This window comes from Cystoisospora suis (genome assembly GCF_002600585.1).
Source record: "Cystoisospora suis strain Wien I chromosome Unknown contig_204, whole genome shotgun sequence".
In the NCBI taxonomy this organism is placed as follows: Eukaryota; Apicomplexa; class Conoidasida; order Eucoccidiorida; family Sarcocystidae; genus Cystoisospora; species Cystoisospora suis.
This window is the reverse complement of record NW_027153006.1, coordinates 3,946-19,356: the sequence shown is the minus strand read 5'-3', so window position 1 is coordinate 19,356 and position 15,411 is coordinate 3,946. Positions and strand designations below refer to the sequence as shown.

Below are 15,411 nucleotides of genomic sequence, written 5' to 3'. Positions count from 1 at the left end.
ATCTATCTATCTATCTATCTATCCATCTATCTATCTATCTATCCATCTATCTATCTATCCATCTATCTATCTATCCATCTATCTATCTATCTATCTATCTATCTATCTTCAATCTATCTATCTATTGATATTCACAGCTTCAATGGATCTACCCTTGCCTATCTATCTATCTGTCTACCTGTCTGTCTCTCTGTGTTTGTTTCCTCTCTATTCGTCTGTAGACGCCTGTCGTCATCGGTGGAGTTCGATCGGGAGTTTAGCTCGTTGTAACTAACTTTGCCTCTCGAGTCATCACACGGGCATGCCGCGGTAGATCCAGCAGCACGCACAAGTCTTATGTCCGGAAAGCAAGAGAAGAAAACCGACCTCGCCTTTAGCAGTCTAAATAGTAGGAGAGACTTCTCATTCACCTCTGTACGTCCCTCGACCTTCACATTCAAACAAGGATAATATAGATAGATTAAAGATAGATAGATAGATAGATAGATTCTCCGGGCTCAAATACATGTATATATATGTGTATGTATTGCCATGCTGGTAGTGTAGGTTTCACTGTCTTTGATTTAATCAATGAGGTGTGTGAAACCTCCGTACAATGTAGCGCTTATCTGTTTTCTTGTCTTCGTTCTTCAACATGAACAGACAGACTGAATAGATAACAGTGAAATGATAGAGGGTTTCTCAATACTGGAGAGAAACAGTCTAGATCTGTTTGTCTTCTTCTTTTTTGTTTCTTACCAGGAGATCGACTGATCTATACACACAGAAATGTTGCAGAAATTCAAGTTCTAAGAAATCCTCTCTTCCATCTTTCTTCTCCTTCCGTCTCTTCTACCTCTTCGTCTACCCTATCTACGACAAAGGAAGAAGAAGCTCGCAGATCTTCTGAGCAGAGTGTCATTTCTTCAACATCTGAAACGTCCTGGAGTCTTCCTTCTATCAAGGAAGACGATAAAGAAGCGTTTTCTCTTCTTCTCTCTCAACTGGGTGACGACGTATCTCATTCTTCTTTGATAGATCATTGCGAGATGTATGAAGGCGACAAGCCTCTCTGTTCTGATACTTCTCGCTTGTGTGAAGAGATGAATGACCAAAGTCAGGTATCGGAAAAGAAGAGGAGGAAGAAGAAAGAAGACGAGACAGAGAAGAGAGAAGTCCAACAAGGTAGGGAGAAAGCAGAAGAGAAAGGAGAAAGAGTACAAAAACGAGCAAAGAGAGATGAAATGAAGACGTCGCCGTGGAGAAACGCTGTGGAGTTCTTTAAAGCAAGTTCGAATCGGTTTGATTTTCTTCTTGTTCTCCTACAGCGATTTCTAGAATTGCATGCAGTCGCGAGAGAGGAGAAGAAAAAGATTGGCGAGGAAAGAGACGGCATGAAAGAGGAAGAGAAAACGAAGAAGAAAGAGATAGACTTACAAGCTGATTCTGAGGGGAATCGTCAACATCAAACACACAAGAAGCGAAAGCTGAATATACCGCCACGTTCTTCATGGGGTGCATGCGATTCAAGAAAAACCGGGAGAATAGATAGAGAAGAAGAAAGATCTTTAAAGTCGACTATCTTCTGCTGGAAAGATCCAGTTGAAGATGAGGAGAGTCGAGGAAGCGAACCGGAGAAGAGAGATGGAGAAACCGAGGAAGTAGAGAACCGAAAAGATCTGAAAGAAAGATTTGAATCAAGTCACGAGGATGTCGCTAAGTCGAAGACCCGAAACAGCGACATCTCTCCAGGTGTACGTACACGTGAGAATCACCGTAGTCATAACCGAGATAACACGGGTAACGTGGAATACTCAAACCGTCCTCAATCACCTCACTATCCTCTCTTACAAGACGCTAAATTCTTCTCCCTTTTATTCTCAGTCGAAGAGCTTCTCCACCGCACTCTCATCGGAATGGCTGACGACCTGTCGAGCTCAAGAAAGAAAATCCCCCACGACGACAAACGGAGAGAAGAGAAAGAAGAGGAGAGAGAAGAAGGAGGCTTTCTCTCATCCGCATGGAGTGAAAGCATTCATAACTATTGTTCTTTGATTTCTTCAGATTCTCGTCAAGCTCTATCCTCTCTCTTGAAATATCTTGGAGACCAAAAAGAAGGGAAAGAAAGGTCGCTCAACAGAAAGCAAGGACTCTGGAGTAGAAGAAGACAGCATGAAGTCAGGGAAGAAGACAAGGGCTCTACTTCGCATCACCAGGAAGATTTCTCTAGTAGCCTAAAATTCTTACAGTTTCGAGATCTTCTTTCGAGAACACTTCAAGATCAGTTCTGTCAGAGACTTCTGGTCTCCCAGACTTCTTCCTCAACAGCCTCTGAAGAGAAGAAATCTCGAAAGGCCGCGGAGACGATGGAAAACGCGAAAGAGAAGGGAGGGCAGAACAACAAGGAGAAGAGGGGGGAGAACAAGAAGGAGGACGAAGGAAAGACTGGGGAGAACGAGGGCCATGCAGATATACAGAAACATCAAAGGGGGGTGCTGAGAGGAGGAGGAGGAGGAAAAGAAGGAGACCGCAAGCATGTTTTCTTCTTGGTATCAGTTCGTTCATTTCTTATGGCTTTGGAGCAAGGTGTCGCACGGCAAGCCTATCATGAAAAGAGAGGTCCTACTGGCGAGATTTCGTCTTCTTTAAAGAGTTACTTCTCCTTCTTCTATAAGAACAAATCGCTTGTATCATGCCGAAGGAGAATTCATGATCTCCATGAAATTCTTCGCTCTCGATTGTGGCTAGCTATCCGGATCTTTGCTCTTCCTTTTGGCGATTTAGTCCTTGAATGTTTTCTTTCTCCGTATCAATTTCAATCGAAGCGACGTAAGCTTCTCTCGCAGCTTGAAGAGAAAGCACAGCTCTACACGTCTGATTCTAGGGATCAAAGGGAAGATGATTCGAGGTCGCCGCTTTCTTCTTCCACTTTTATGGAAGATCCGAATGGAGATAGGAGAGAGAGAAATGCGTGGAGAGAGCCAGGAGTCATTAAACAGATGAGAGGCGAAGAAGAAGATGAGGAAAGGAAGATGATAGTAGATGGAGCGAGAAGAATAGATGGGACGATAGGGTGGACAAGGAGATCATATGTGGATGATGAGCATATGAGGAGGAGAGCTCGATGGGTATGTGTACCTTTAAGAGGTCAAGATCATTCTCTGATGTATGTAGCTTTATCTCTATTAATCTTCTTTCTATCTTTCCTTTGCTTTACCTATCTCTGTTTTCATTCTTGTTGGACGTGTTGCTGTAGGAGGAGAAGAAAAAGAAGCAGGAAAGGAATTAACGCCACGACAATCGAGACACGGGAAGGAACGAATCGACAACTTTTCCTTGTCAAGAATGTTGTAAAGAAATTAGATTAATCATAGAGACAGAGAGAGTCTGAGAGAGAGAGAAGTAGACAAACAGTCTCTTTCATGTATTCCACGGTGCATACCGTTTAGATCCATGTAGATGCTAATACATTTACTTCCATTACTCATGGTGTTAAGATGACGATCGTGTATGAACCACACACAGGGCCTTCATTCGAGATATAAACAAGCCATTCTGCAGGAGATATGTGACGACCTAAAGACTCTTATATCCAAACATATAACTGTTTATACATGTGTATATACACTTGCATATATATATGCTACTTTTCCATATCTAGTTGAATTGAGTAGATACATCGATACATACATCTATACATACATACAAAGACATATACGTCTATATATGTATGATTAGTTACGTATTTGAATAGGTGTGTACACGTCACCATAGATGTATATATATAACGTGTATATACACGCACAAATACACTCGCGTGTAGATCTTAGATAGAGATCCATTCATGTAATACTCTTTTGTTCCCCAGAAACAACCTCGGTCTTTACATAAACTCGGACGTCCCTTAGAAGATTTTACTCGGAGGGATGAGCGGCAGAATTAACAGAAGGAAAGGCTCAGAAGGTTTCGCTTGACTTGATCTTCCTGTACAGATTTGTTTTCTTCTTCTTGCCATTGTTTTATCGTGATATCCTCCGAAGCATATGAAACTGTCCTTACGCCTAATTCCTCCTAGTATCACCTATAGAACGTCATACCCAGTTTAAGAATACGTGAGTGTTGATCTTCTTCTCCACCATCATCTACGTATGTATTTGGATAGAGAGCGACTTGTCTCTCTATAGATTGTCTTAGTGATTTCAATAGCTCAGTAGTGTTGTCGGAGGGCTTTGATGTACTTTTGTTTCTAAGATTTCTCAGTTGTCTAGACACCTCACCTCTCTTTCTGTCTGTGTGAAGAAGAAAGAGGTAGGGAGATGAGAGAGGGAGAAGAGTACGAGATATGTCAGCTAGCGGTAAAAATTCGTATGTCGCTGTCTTGTTGTACCAAGTATGACGCAGTGTGGTGATTGCTAGGGTTTTATCAAGTGCTTTGAAATGATCCTGAGTGGGTGATGCTGTGGTTTCTTACAAATGTGTATCTTCACGGCAGCGTGTGAAAAGATATAGCTGCCAAGTATATAGAGAGAGAGATATCTAGATGTCTCCATGTTTGCATGAAGGTGGTGTTTCTGTTTGTCGGTCTGTCTTTTTCTTACTTGGAAAGACAAACTAGAAAATCTTGAAATCTTAAGGTTATGATGAGGCGTCTTTGAACAGGAGGGGTTGAACCTCCTTGACACCAACGTTTGCGCGGAGGGCGAGGGGGTTGTCATGTCTTTTCACCATTTGTTGATTGATAGATAGATAGATACTGCACCTGAACGCGTCGATATGGTATATAACCCACAGACATAGTATATAGACTGAATGTGCACTGCTTACAATAAGGGTGGTTTGCCTCAATGTCGATTAAAACAAAAACCGTCTTTCGCTGAAGGGTTTACTTAGAGCGGTTGATACGTACTACACGAGGAAACGAGGAAGACATACAGATGTATGTAGAGATGCTTCTAATGGTGCCGCAGAAACAAAGACTACCAGGAGGGAAGTCGGGCCCGACCAGACATGCAATACGAGAAAAGCGAGTATATGTAAAGAGACTACGTAAAAGGAACTCTAAGCTACGGCAGTCAAACCAGACTCCATGCTACCTACTCACGCAGGGATCTTTGAAACGGAAGACTGTAGTGCCAACACTAGATAACATGAATAGTCACAAGAAGAGTCGGCCTCGACAATCTTCTCGTTTGTGACCTCTTTTCATTCTTTTTGCCTATCTCTCTACAACCCGTGCCTCACCCACATCCATACCCGAGGTGTTACGGCGGCTGTGGCGTGTACGGACGCGGCCTTCCCTCCTCCCCGGCCTCTTGCCCGGAGACGGGGGCTTCGTCAGGAGGAGAACGAACTGGAGCAGATGTTTAAAATCGTTGCTCGCCGCGGGGGGGTCGGAACACGGGTGGGTGACGACGCTCCCCGTGTGGGTCCGTCTCGCGAAGAGTGAATAAAAAGTGCCTGCTGCCGTGCAGCTGCCCACCTGCTTCTTACCCTCGATGGAACTATATTCATCTGATTCGGAATAGCGTCAACTGTGCATGTGACAAAACCTGTGATGAGACAAGCGCTTTCCAGTCGAAACCGTTATAACTTTCTAGTGTAGGTACGGCAACACCGGAGCCTAGCGTCATGGTTTTGAAAGAGGCTGCAGCTACACATCTCGTCCTTGAATCACATGATGCAACGCCTCACAACAGCACTAGTGGACAAGTCCGGTGAGCTGGCCTCCTTGGTGGCCCCTAACCCTGCTGTCTTGTTGAGGGGCATGGGAAGTTATCAGTGGCCCTGACCAATGTATGGAGGTGCCACTTTCTCTCATTTTCTTTGATAGGACAAATTTCCGTACTCTCGGTTCGGCGGAGCAGGAGAGTCTTTCATACAGAAACGCGGGGAAAAGAGGAATAGCGAAGAAAGCTTCGGGCCAGTGGTGGTGTCGTATTGGAACTGGTGTTGAGAGACCACTTTGGAAACAGGGTCCGATCCTACTAGGAATAGTAAGAAGGCTTAATAGCAATTTAAGCCTTCAGTTCTCCCCGTAGTACGGCAACTTCTGGTTGCGTGACAGGTTGCTTCGCATGCGACCCCTGCTTCTCTGCTGGACATGCTTCAAGCTGGACGTCCGTGATACGCGGAAGATACTTCCCGTAGTGAACAGTGACTAGTGCGAACACACCGCGTAGATTAGCTTATGATCGGCGATCTCAGCACTGTCTCCCCAGAATGACTTTTCCTTTCGGCGGTCACTTTTAACTCCACCTAAGCAGAGACGCTGTAAGGTTTCCGAACGCTGCCTTCACGAAGACGCGTTCTCTTCCTCAGCTTCCGGGCTAGCCCGACACCAACAGCCCCCTCTTCACCGGTCGAGAGGGTGTCCATTGTGGTAAGACGGTCTCTGAGTAGGCGCAGGACTCAGTGTCGGTTCAGACTCAGAATGACATAGCATGTTGCTTCCCTGGGTCAACCATGTTTCCCCGTCCAAAACAAGACAAGACCCCGATCAAGGTTCGCGTCTTGTTTTCTCTTTCATAGCACCTTACAAAAGCCTAGACGTCCTGGCAGAGCGCGGTAACACCCGTGGCATTTATGTCTCGTACGAGCCTCCCAGAGCACGACCGCAGTAGCACAATCTCGATGGCTAGGGACGAAACCCGACGACAACCAACCTCGTCCCTTCAGACCAATGCTCGACCCGTTTCAGGCAACCTCGCTATTGCACGCAGCTTGAGATGAAGCAACCGTGCTGATGGTGCACCAAGGTCTCGCCTTCCCTTGGAGACTTGAGGTTTGTGCCTGGACCCGCTCAGAAGAGCCAGCTGGTTGGACAATGTTCCACCTTGGCTCGGCGGCTGAGACGATCAGCTTCACAGTTTTTCTTAGCGGGGTCGAGCACTGCGGAAGAAGCCCGAAAAACAAGCGGTGTTTTCCTCGGAGTCCTGAACCCTTAGCCCTAATTCACCGGTGTTCTATAGATGGGTCATCATTAGTGCTGTAACGCATCCTGTTACACCCACTGCTAGCCAGCCGAACACGGACGGAGAAAAGGAGCCGGAGCCCGACGGTTTTTCTGTCTCGTCATTGACAGGCGGGACCGGCTGTGGATTTTCTTTCGCTGGCACCGTCACATATACGTTGCACTTAGTGTCGTTTCCGCCCACCTTACCCCCTACAGGAGTAACACAAGTGTAGCACAGGTGCCTTGTCTCATCTGGGGCTGAACCGAGAGTCAGTTTGAACACCCGGCCACCTGTTTGCCCTTCGTCTTGATGATTCACTTTGTCCCCAGGCTGGGTCACCTCCTCGAGTCTGGATTTAGGAACAAGCTGGGCCAGCGTCTGGTCGCTCGGTGTGCAGGCCGGACCAGCTACTCGGGATGATGGGGTGAAAACGGAGACCTTCTGCAGTTGGTTCTCATTCAGTGATTCTTTCAACAACTGGACTTGTTCCACCGGTTGGAGTTTTGAGTTCGCCGGGCACTCAAACTGAAAGGCCGTCCCTTCGCCTTCCAATGTGATGCTGACGTTTGACTCAGGATTACTACATTTGTGAGTATCGGCAACTGCTCCGGGTGAAGCTCTGCCCTCCGGTGGGAATGGATTTGCTCTCTCGCTTAGCACGGGGCGGTAAGCTGGACAGAAAAGGCACAAGACGGCGACATTGAGTACGGCAGTGACTCGCCGGCCAACACGGAGGCGCCTCATTGTGACTACCGCCTATAATAGAGAGGGTGAGTAATACGATGCTACCTACCAGACTGATGGGGTCCACAAAAGTGCTGCCAGAATGCGGCGAACTCCGGGGCTAACCCGAGACACACAAAAAACACAGCGGCGGGGGCGCTACGGGGCGTGGGGGGCCGTGTAATGCAGACTGAAGGCGGAAAATTCTTATCGTTCTCTGGGCATACTACAAGACGCGGAAGCAAGAGAAAAAGAAACACACACTGTCCTCCAGCCAGGAACTTTCGCTTCATGCCAGTGTGGACTACCGGGATGTCGCCCCTTCATAGTAAGACTTGGCCTTAGGATGTTGCGTTTCGACAATGGTGACACCAAGGTCTGCGAGGAGGGCTGAGGGATAGTCATGCCTCTTCAATCATTTGCGGACAAAAACATGAGATAGATAGATAGATCGTCCCCCGGTAGAGCCTCCTCGAAGATTGGTTGGTATGTACGTGAAGAAGAAACGACTAATGTATAGAGATATACATAGGAATGTTACTGTTGTCCCTCGGTGCCAAAGACTACCAGCAGGGAATTCGGACTCTACCAAACAGGCAATATGAGAGAAGGAAGTATTTGTAGAGAGACTGCGTAGAAGAAACGCCAAGCCTGGACAGTCAAACTAGACTCCGTCCTAATCACAGAGGAATCTTTTCTTCGAGATGAAACTCTGTAGTTGCAACACTCGAAAAAATATATAGCTAAAGTCGGCCAGCGTCGACAATCTGCTCGTTTCTGATCTCGTTTCATTCCTTTTTCCCGTCCGCTTAGAAACTAGGTCTCACCCGCGCCCATGCCCTACGGTGCTACGGCGGCTGGTGCGCGTACGCACAGGGCCTTACCTTCTCCTCGCCCTCTTGCCAGAAGAGGGCTCCGTCGAGAGGAGAAAGAAAGACACAGAAGCCTGCCGTGTTTTCGCTCTTTCACTCATGCTAGAGAGTTAAGCTTGTGTGAACGCAGCCGCTCTCGGTTTACGAATGTATTTCGGGTCGTTGCGGTGGGTGACTATCTCAGTCGATGGAATTTCTTGTTATCGTTGGGGGAGCGCCTCGGCTTTCGCAAACCTTGATGCTCCATGACCAGTCGGTTTGGGGCAATCGAGAAGATGAAAGTGAAACCGAGAAAGAACGGTGCATTTTGCTGTCTTCCTCTTTTTTTTCTGATTCACAATGAAAGTAGTATAGACTAGAATAGAAAAACTGCTTCAGTTTTCCTCTCCTTGCTTTGTCTCTCTTCTCTTTCGCCGGTACACACATCATACCGAGATGCATTTCCACTCCCTCACCCGCGCTATAAACGACCCCGAAGGCAGTATTGTATGTAGTCGTATACCAAGTGCGGTCATGTACAACATATACATATTTGTATTTGTAGAAACATAAACAGCTTTTGCTGGCTGCACAACAGTAGCCCTGTGGAGAAACGATATCCCAGTTCCTGGCTGCTTCATCTGCGGTTCCACACAAAACGCTTCTCGAGAAGAAAACAGGCCTGCGTGTACTCTTCAGTGTACCTGGACGTTAGCTGACGACTGGAGCCAACTGTTACTGAAAAGCGTGAGAGACCGTGACCTTCTACCTACGGTAATCATAGGCCTCTGCAGAGAAGACAAGGCACTGAAATCAATTGCGGCATCAAGAAAGGCACGAACTTGAAGAACAGGTTGCCCGTCGTCTGTGGAAACGATTCCTCCTGTTCCAATCTCAGTTACGACTCACCCGCCTGGCTTTCACGTTCAAGTGCAAAGAGCAGTTTGCCGCAGAAAAGTACGAATTAACATCATCGCTTTGACGAAAGAAAGGAGGCGAGAAGCACACCTGATATGCGGATGATAACTACACAGCAACGTCGTGGGGAGAGGATAGAACTACCAGCTGCTCCGTCACTAGCAGGCAACAGAAATTCTCCCTGTCTCCCTTCGGTAACTCACTCTCGGTAGGCCTGTACGAAAATCACGCTAGTACTACTGTCTAAGAATGTGGCATGCGGACTATCAGATTGTTTGCTGAGCGAGTGTCTCCGGTTCCACTTTCTGTTACAAACAGGTGAAGCGTCCCCGCGTGCAACAGTAGAGCGACCGCGTTTCACAAGACCGGCATGACGCAAGCGTGTCCGGGCTAAGAAATGAAGGCGGCAGCAAAGGAGTGTAGAGCGGACTAGTGATGACCTTCGCAGAAATACTTGTGTTTCCTACTGAGATTCCCCTTGCTTGCGGAGTCGTTGGCGACCACGTCGAAGAATCGCGGCACCGACAGGTAAACGTTTTAATTGTCGTGTTCTCTCCTGATGGTTCTAAGGTTTATGGTCGGCCTTCCCTTGCGCTGCTACGTGCTCCATGGCCCGCAGGGGGGCTGAAAACGGATCTGTGATGACACTCCCCGCCTCGATTCCATCACGCGAGGAGTGCACACAAAGTGCCTGCTGCCGAAACCGGCTCTCCCCCGCTGCCCACCTACTTATCGTGAACGGAAATGTCTTTGTCTAATTGCGAGTACCCGTCAACTGCCATATGACAAGACTTTTGATGGGACAACTTCTTTCCAGAGGAAACCCTGATAACTCTCAAGAGCAGCTACGGCAACGCCGGTGCCATGGCAATCCGAAGGAGGCTGCAGCTGCACGGCTTCTCACGTCACATCATCCGTCGCCTGACAACCGCTCTCGTGGACAAGTCCAATGAGTTACTCTCCCCCCTGAGCCTTAGCCCTGCTGTCCTGTTTTGGGCCATCGGGAGTTATCGGTGGCCCTGAGCGATGCGCGGAAGTGCGACGTTGTCTCGTTTTTCTTTTGTTATGGGACAATTTCTCGTACTCCCCTTCCGACACAGCACAAGAGTCTTCCACACAGGAAACCGAGAAAAAAAAGAAAAGGTAAGAAAGCTGCTGCCCAGTAGTGGTGTCATAATAGAACTGGTGTCGAGGGAACACTCTGGGAACAGGATCCGATCACTAGGAATAGTAGGGAAGGGTTGATGGCAGTCTGTGCCTTTACTCCTCTCCGTGTTACGACAGCTTCTGATTGCATTACACTGAAGGTCTGCAGGTTGCTGTACATCCGATCCTGCCTTTCTCCTGGACACCTGTTATATGGGGCGGACGGTACTTTGGTACCGCACAGTCACCTGTACAGACACACCAGGTGGAGTCTCTGGCGATCCGCCGCTTCGGCAGTGTAGCCCCAAAATGCCTTTCCCTCTCTTCTTCCATTTGTGATTCACGCCACACAGAGACCTTGTAAGACTTCCCCAAAACTGTTTTCGTCCATGTGGGTTCATTCTGCGCTATCCGGGAGCGAGCAGTCCCCTCTACCAATTCAGAATCTGTTCGTTGTCATAAGAACGTCGCTTTGTAGGCTCGCTACTCAGAGTCGTTTCAGATTCAGGATGACAGAGCGTGTTGTTTCTCTTGGTCAGCTCCACTTTCAGAAAACCAACAAGAGCTAGGTTGAGTTTCGACTATTTCATAGCATCTTGAGGAAACCAACACCTCCTGGCAGCTCGTTGTAACACCGCTGGGCAATCACGTCTCTTCGGACCTGCCGGGAGGAGGACTGCAGAATGACACCCTTTATACCGGACCCCGGGGACGTCCGGCATCGTTCCGGTGGCTCAGCACTGCGGCTGAGTTCGGGACCAATTGTTGTTTCGCCTCGGCCAACCCTTCTAGGCACGCCGCACAGCGCTCAAGCATCTCTGGTGATGGTGCATCAAGGTCTCGCGGTCCCCAGGGGACTCGACATTTCTGCCCAGATCGCTCAGAAGAGCCAGCTGGTTCTGCAGTGTTTCGCCTTGGTTCGGGGGCTGAGCTGTTCAGATTCACAGTTTTTCCTCCCTACAGCGGGAGTGGACACAACCCAAGAAGCACGGAAATCAAGCGGTGTTTTCCTCGGAGTCCTGAATCCTTGGCCCTAATTCACCGGTGTTCTATAGATGGGTCATCATTAGTGCTGTAACGCATCCTGTTACACCCACTACTAGCCAGCCGAACACGGACGGAGAAAAGGAGCCGGAGCCCGACGGTTTTTCTGTCTCGTCATTGACAGGCGGGACCGGCTGTGGATTTTCTTTCGCTGGCACCGTCACATACACGTTGCACCTAGTGTCGTTTCCGCGCATATTATCCCCTACAGGAGTAACACAAGTGTAGCACAGGTGCCTTGCCGCATCTGGGGCTGAACCGAGAGTCAGTTTGAACACCCGGCCACCTGTCTGGGCCTCTTCCAGCACGTGGTATCCCGACTGTTCCACCTCCTCGAGTCTGGATTTGGGAACGAGCTCGTCAAGCTTCTGCTCGTTCTCTGTACAGGCCGCAGCTTGTGCTCGGGATAAAGGCTTGAAAAGGGAGACCTTTTGGAGCTGCTCCGCAGTCAGTTTTCCTTTGGCTGGCGAGACCTGTTCCACTGGGCCGAGTTTCGAGTTTTTCGGGCATTCAAACTGAAAAACGGCCCCTTCGCCTTTCAGTGTGACGCTGACGCCTGAGGCAGGGTTATCACATTTCTTAGTCTCGACACCTGCTTCGAGTGAACCAGCTCTCCCCTCCGGTGGAAATGGATTTGCTCTCTCGCTTCGCACGAGGCGGTGGGGTGAAGAGGAAAGGCAGAAGACGGCGACAGTGAGGACGGTAGTGACTCGGCGACCAAGACTAAGGCTCTTCATTGTGACTACCACCTACAGCAAAACAGTCGAGTTAATACGATGCTATCCACCAGACTGATAGGGTCTACTAAAGTGGTGGTGACAATCGGCGAACTCCCGGACTAACCCGAGACACACAAAAAACACAGCGACCCTTGTCTGGGGGCCGCCTCGGGCTCTGTGGGGCCATGTAATGCCTAGTGAAAAGGCAGAGACTTAATCCTTTTGTGGGCACATTAGAAGAGGGGGAAGCAAAAGAGAAAGAAACACAGACTGTCGCCAGGAGAGTACTTCCGTTTCACGCCAGTGAGTAGTACTGTCACGTCGCCGCCTCTTAGTTACAACTTTTTCCTAGGCTGTTGCGCTTCGAACAATGTAGGGAGGCAGAGGGGCCGTGCAAATGTTAGGCAACAGTTTCTCTGTTTAGTTTGTGTGTACAGTCTGCCCAGGTGTCCACTTGAGAGGTTGTAACACCGCGTAGGAGACTGTCGAACTTCCGCGTTGGCGCCGAGTGACAACCATTCGGTGAGCCGCTGTAAGGTGTCTGTCGGGATCTAAAAAGAGGCCGGTTTTTATGCAGTCGGAGTGGTTTCGAGCAGAGTGGCCTTATATAGGGAAATTACGGAAGGCAGCTCAGCTCCTTAAGCCAATAGAGGCCAACTGGCATCATGAAGCAGGGCAGTATGCTGTCCTTTGGAGGGTGACTACTTGAGAGAAGCTGGCATCGAGAACACCGCAGTGTCCGTCGATGCACAACGCTGAAGAAAGCTCGTCAACTTGTCTTCATGACGTTAGTGCCGAGCGCAGAATGGGCCCTTAGAGGCATATAGAAGGAAAGCGAAAGTCGACGTGTTCGCACGCACGTGCTTATGACGGATGACACCAGTTTTCTACGTTGCGCACATAAAAACTCCGATTACCTGCGGTCGTAGGGTGCCAAGAAACTCACAGTCTGGCGGAGATGGATCCGATGCACTGCACGAGTAACCAGGCGCTTTCTCTCGGCAGAGCTGGCTTTGGCGCGCTTCGAGTTTCGTTTTCTTCTCCCTTGTGTCGCCGGCGCATCCTTCACTCGGCGCCGGGCGAAGTATTTTACATGGGAGGCTCGGACCAAAAGCCTTGTGACGCAGAATCGCCTGAGAGGCCGCCACATCAGATTCAGAATCACACGACATCGTAAAAAGAAACGGGGTGTGAAGTCGGGGAACAAATTGTAAACAAAGGATTTCGAAATCGAGACCGGCCGCCTCGCTTGATACGGATCCGCGTGAACGGTAGACCTTTCGAGGGGGGCTTTTGGATCCCTCTCTGGATAGGTTCAGTAGCTCATTAACCGGATAGAAAAAAACCTGCACCTCAAAGGACAATTTCTCCGTGGTGTTGTTCCGGATTGGATCTCCGGAACTGAGGAGCTCGCCATCTCCAGCACGATGTCCCGTGTCGTCCAAGATCACGGATATTGTGATCTTGAGAGTTAGAGACTCCGGCCCTCGGTGTCTTGTGTTACAGAGGACTTGCCTGGACGGCGGGCCTGCGCTCCTCCTCTATCCAGTCTACGTTAACCAGAACTTTTAATGGGCCGTGAAAAAACGCGTTTCCTCCTTCTGGATATCCTGAGGTTCTCGGAATCCGCACTGGACCTTCAAGAGCGAAGAAACATTTCTCGGAGATGCTCTCACTCGGTTACCAGTCACGTCTGCTGGTGCATCTACGACGCAGCAGCAGTAGCAGATAGGAGACGAGCAGAGAAAGAAACCCACACCGGACTCTTCTACTAAGGCTCCTACTGAGGCCGAGTATCATCAGTTGAGCTGCGCGATAGAGAATAGCCGACAACTTCCGTTTTGAAGAGTTTAGCAGCAGCAGCAGGTTAGCCTTGCTGATCAGTCACTTTCCTTCCCATGTGTCACAAACACGGTGAGGTTCCCTTGTATGCTCTACACATCTTTACTGTAGATACCGTCGTACAGAATCGCATCACTAAGAGGCATACAGAAAACATCACACACGTGGCAATATTTATTCCGACACACTTGGGACGTTGTAGGTATCTGTATTCGTATTCATACAAAAATACAGGTACGTACACAAACACAGTCTAGGCATGCATTTATCTACGCATGTATCGATACTTGTAGAGACAAGTACAAACATGACGAAGTGCAACTAAATGTGAAAAGACGTAGTGAAGTCTGTCTCTATATAAGTATATGTATTCTTCCGGTACACTTCAATAGACATGATCACGAGTATGCGTGTGCCGTATACATGTAGACACTCCGTAGGTACCTCATTCAAAACTCCTCTGTCTTACTGAGGCGAATGCCCTGTACGTGCGAAACATGTGAAGCTTACATCTTGCCGCCCCGTCATAGCGCACGGAGGCAGGACATCTGGCAAAAGAGAGAGGCAGGAGGTTCGGCCTTTCTTGGCCTCCCTGTACGACGTCTTTCCTAATTGTCTGCAGTAGACGGGGCCCGAGGTACGCGAAATCCTCCTCACTCATCAGCACACATGAGCGGCATTGGTTCGTGCTAAGTCACGATTAGCTGTCTCTTGTGCAAGGTGGGCGGAGAACGAACTGCATGGTACTGGCTCTCTCTGTAGCCCTGCGGTGTGAGCCGCCACTGTACTTGTTTTCTCCTCTGAGAAATCTTCGCTGTCTTCACGTCTTTCTTCCTGTTTTGAAAAAGAAAAGGAGCTAAAGGGAGGGCAAGAGTTTAGGTGGAGGACTTCTGGGTTTCTCCCTCCTCCATGGTTATCAGACATGATGCAGTGTCATTACCAGCTTGTGGTCGACTGCTTCGAGAGTTTTGAAACACCTCCTGGATGGTCAGATCAAGTGGGTGAAAGGATACGGCCGCGTGTCCGAGATATATATTTCTAGTACAGGAAAGAAGGACTACGTTTGTGTTTTCCTCCTTTATTCATACTTGGAGACAAAAAGCCCTGGAATCTTGAAACCCGTATGTTCTCGCGAGCTTCTTAGATGGTGTCGAGCATCTTTCCCAACAAGTTCTTCCAGGACTGCAGTTCCCTGTCGTGTGTATGTAACTTCTTGCGGACAAACATTTATGTATG

The 15,411-nt window shown here is 48.7% G+C and overlaps 1 protein-coding gene across 1 annotated transcript in view; it reads left to right on the top strand.

The window, feature by feature from the left end:
- CSUI_000542 (uncharacterized protein) overlaps positions 1-4,564 on the top strand; it is a 14,453-nt gene extending 9,889 nt beyond the window's left edge. Inside the window, exon 9 of the mRNA XM_068060776.1 lies at positions 742-4,564. Coding sequence (XP_067927244.1) covers positions 742-3,347 — 2,606 coding nt within the window. The 3' untranslated portion in view covers positions 3,348-4,564. The remainder of the gene's footprint in view (positions 1-741) is intronic.
- The last annotated feature ends 10,847 nt before the right edge of the window (positions 4,565-15,411 follow it).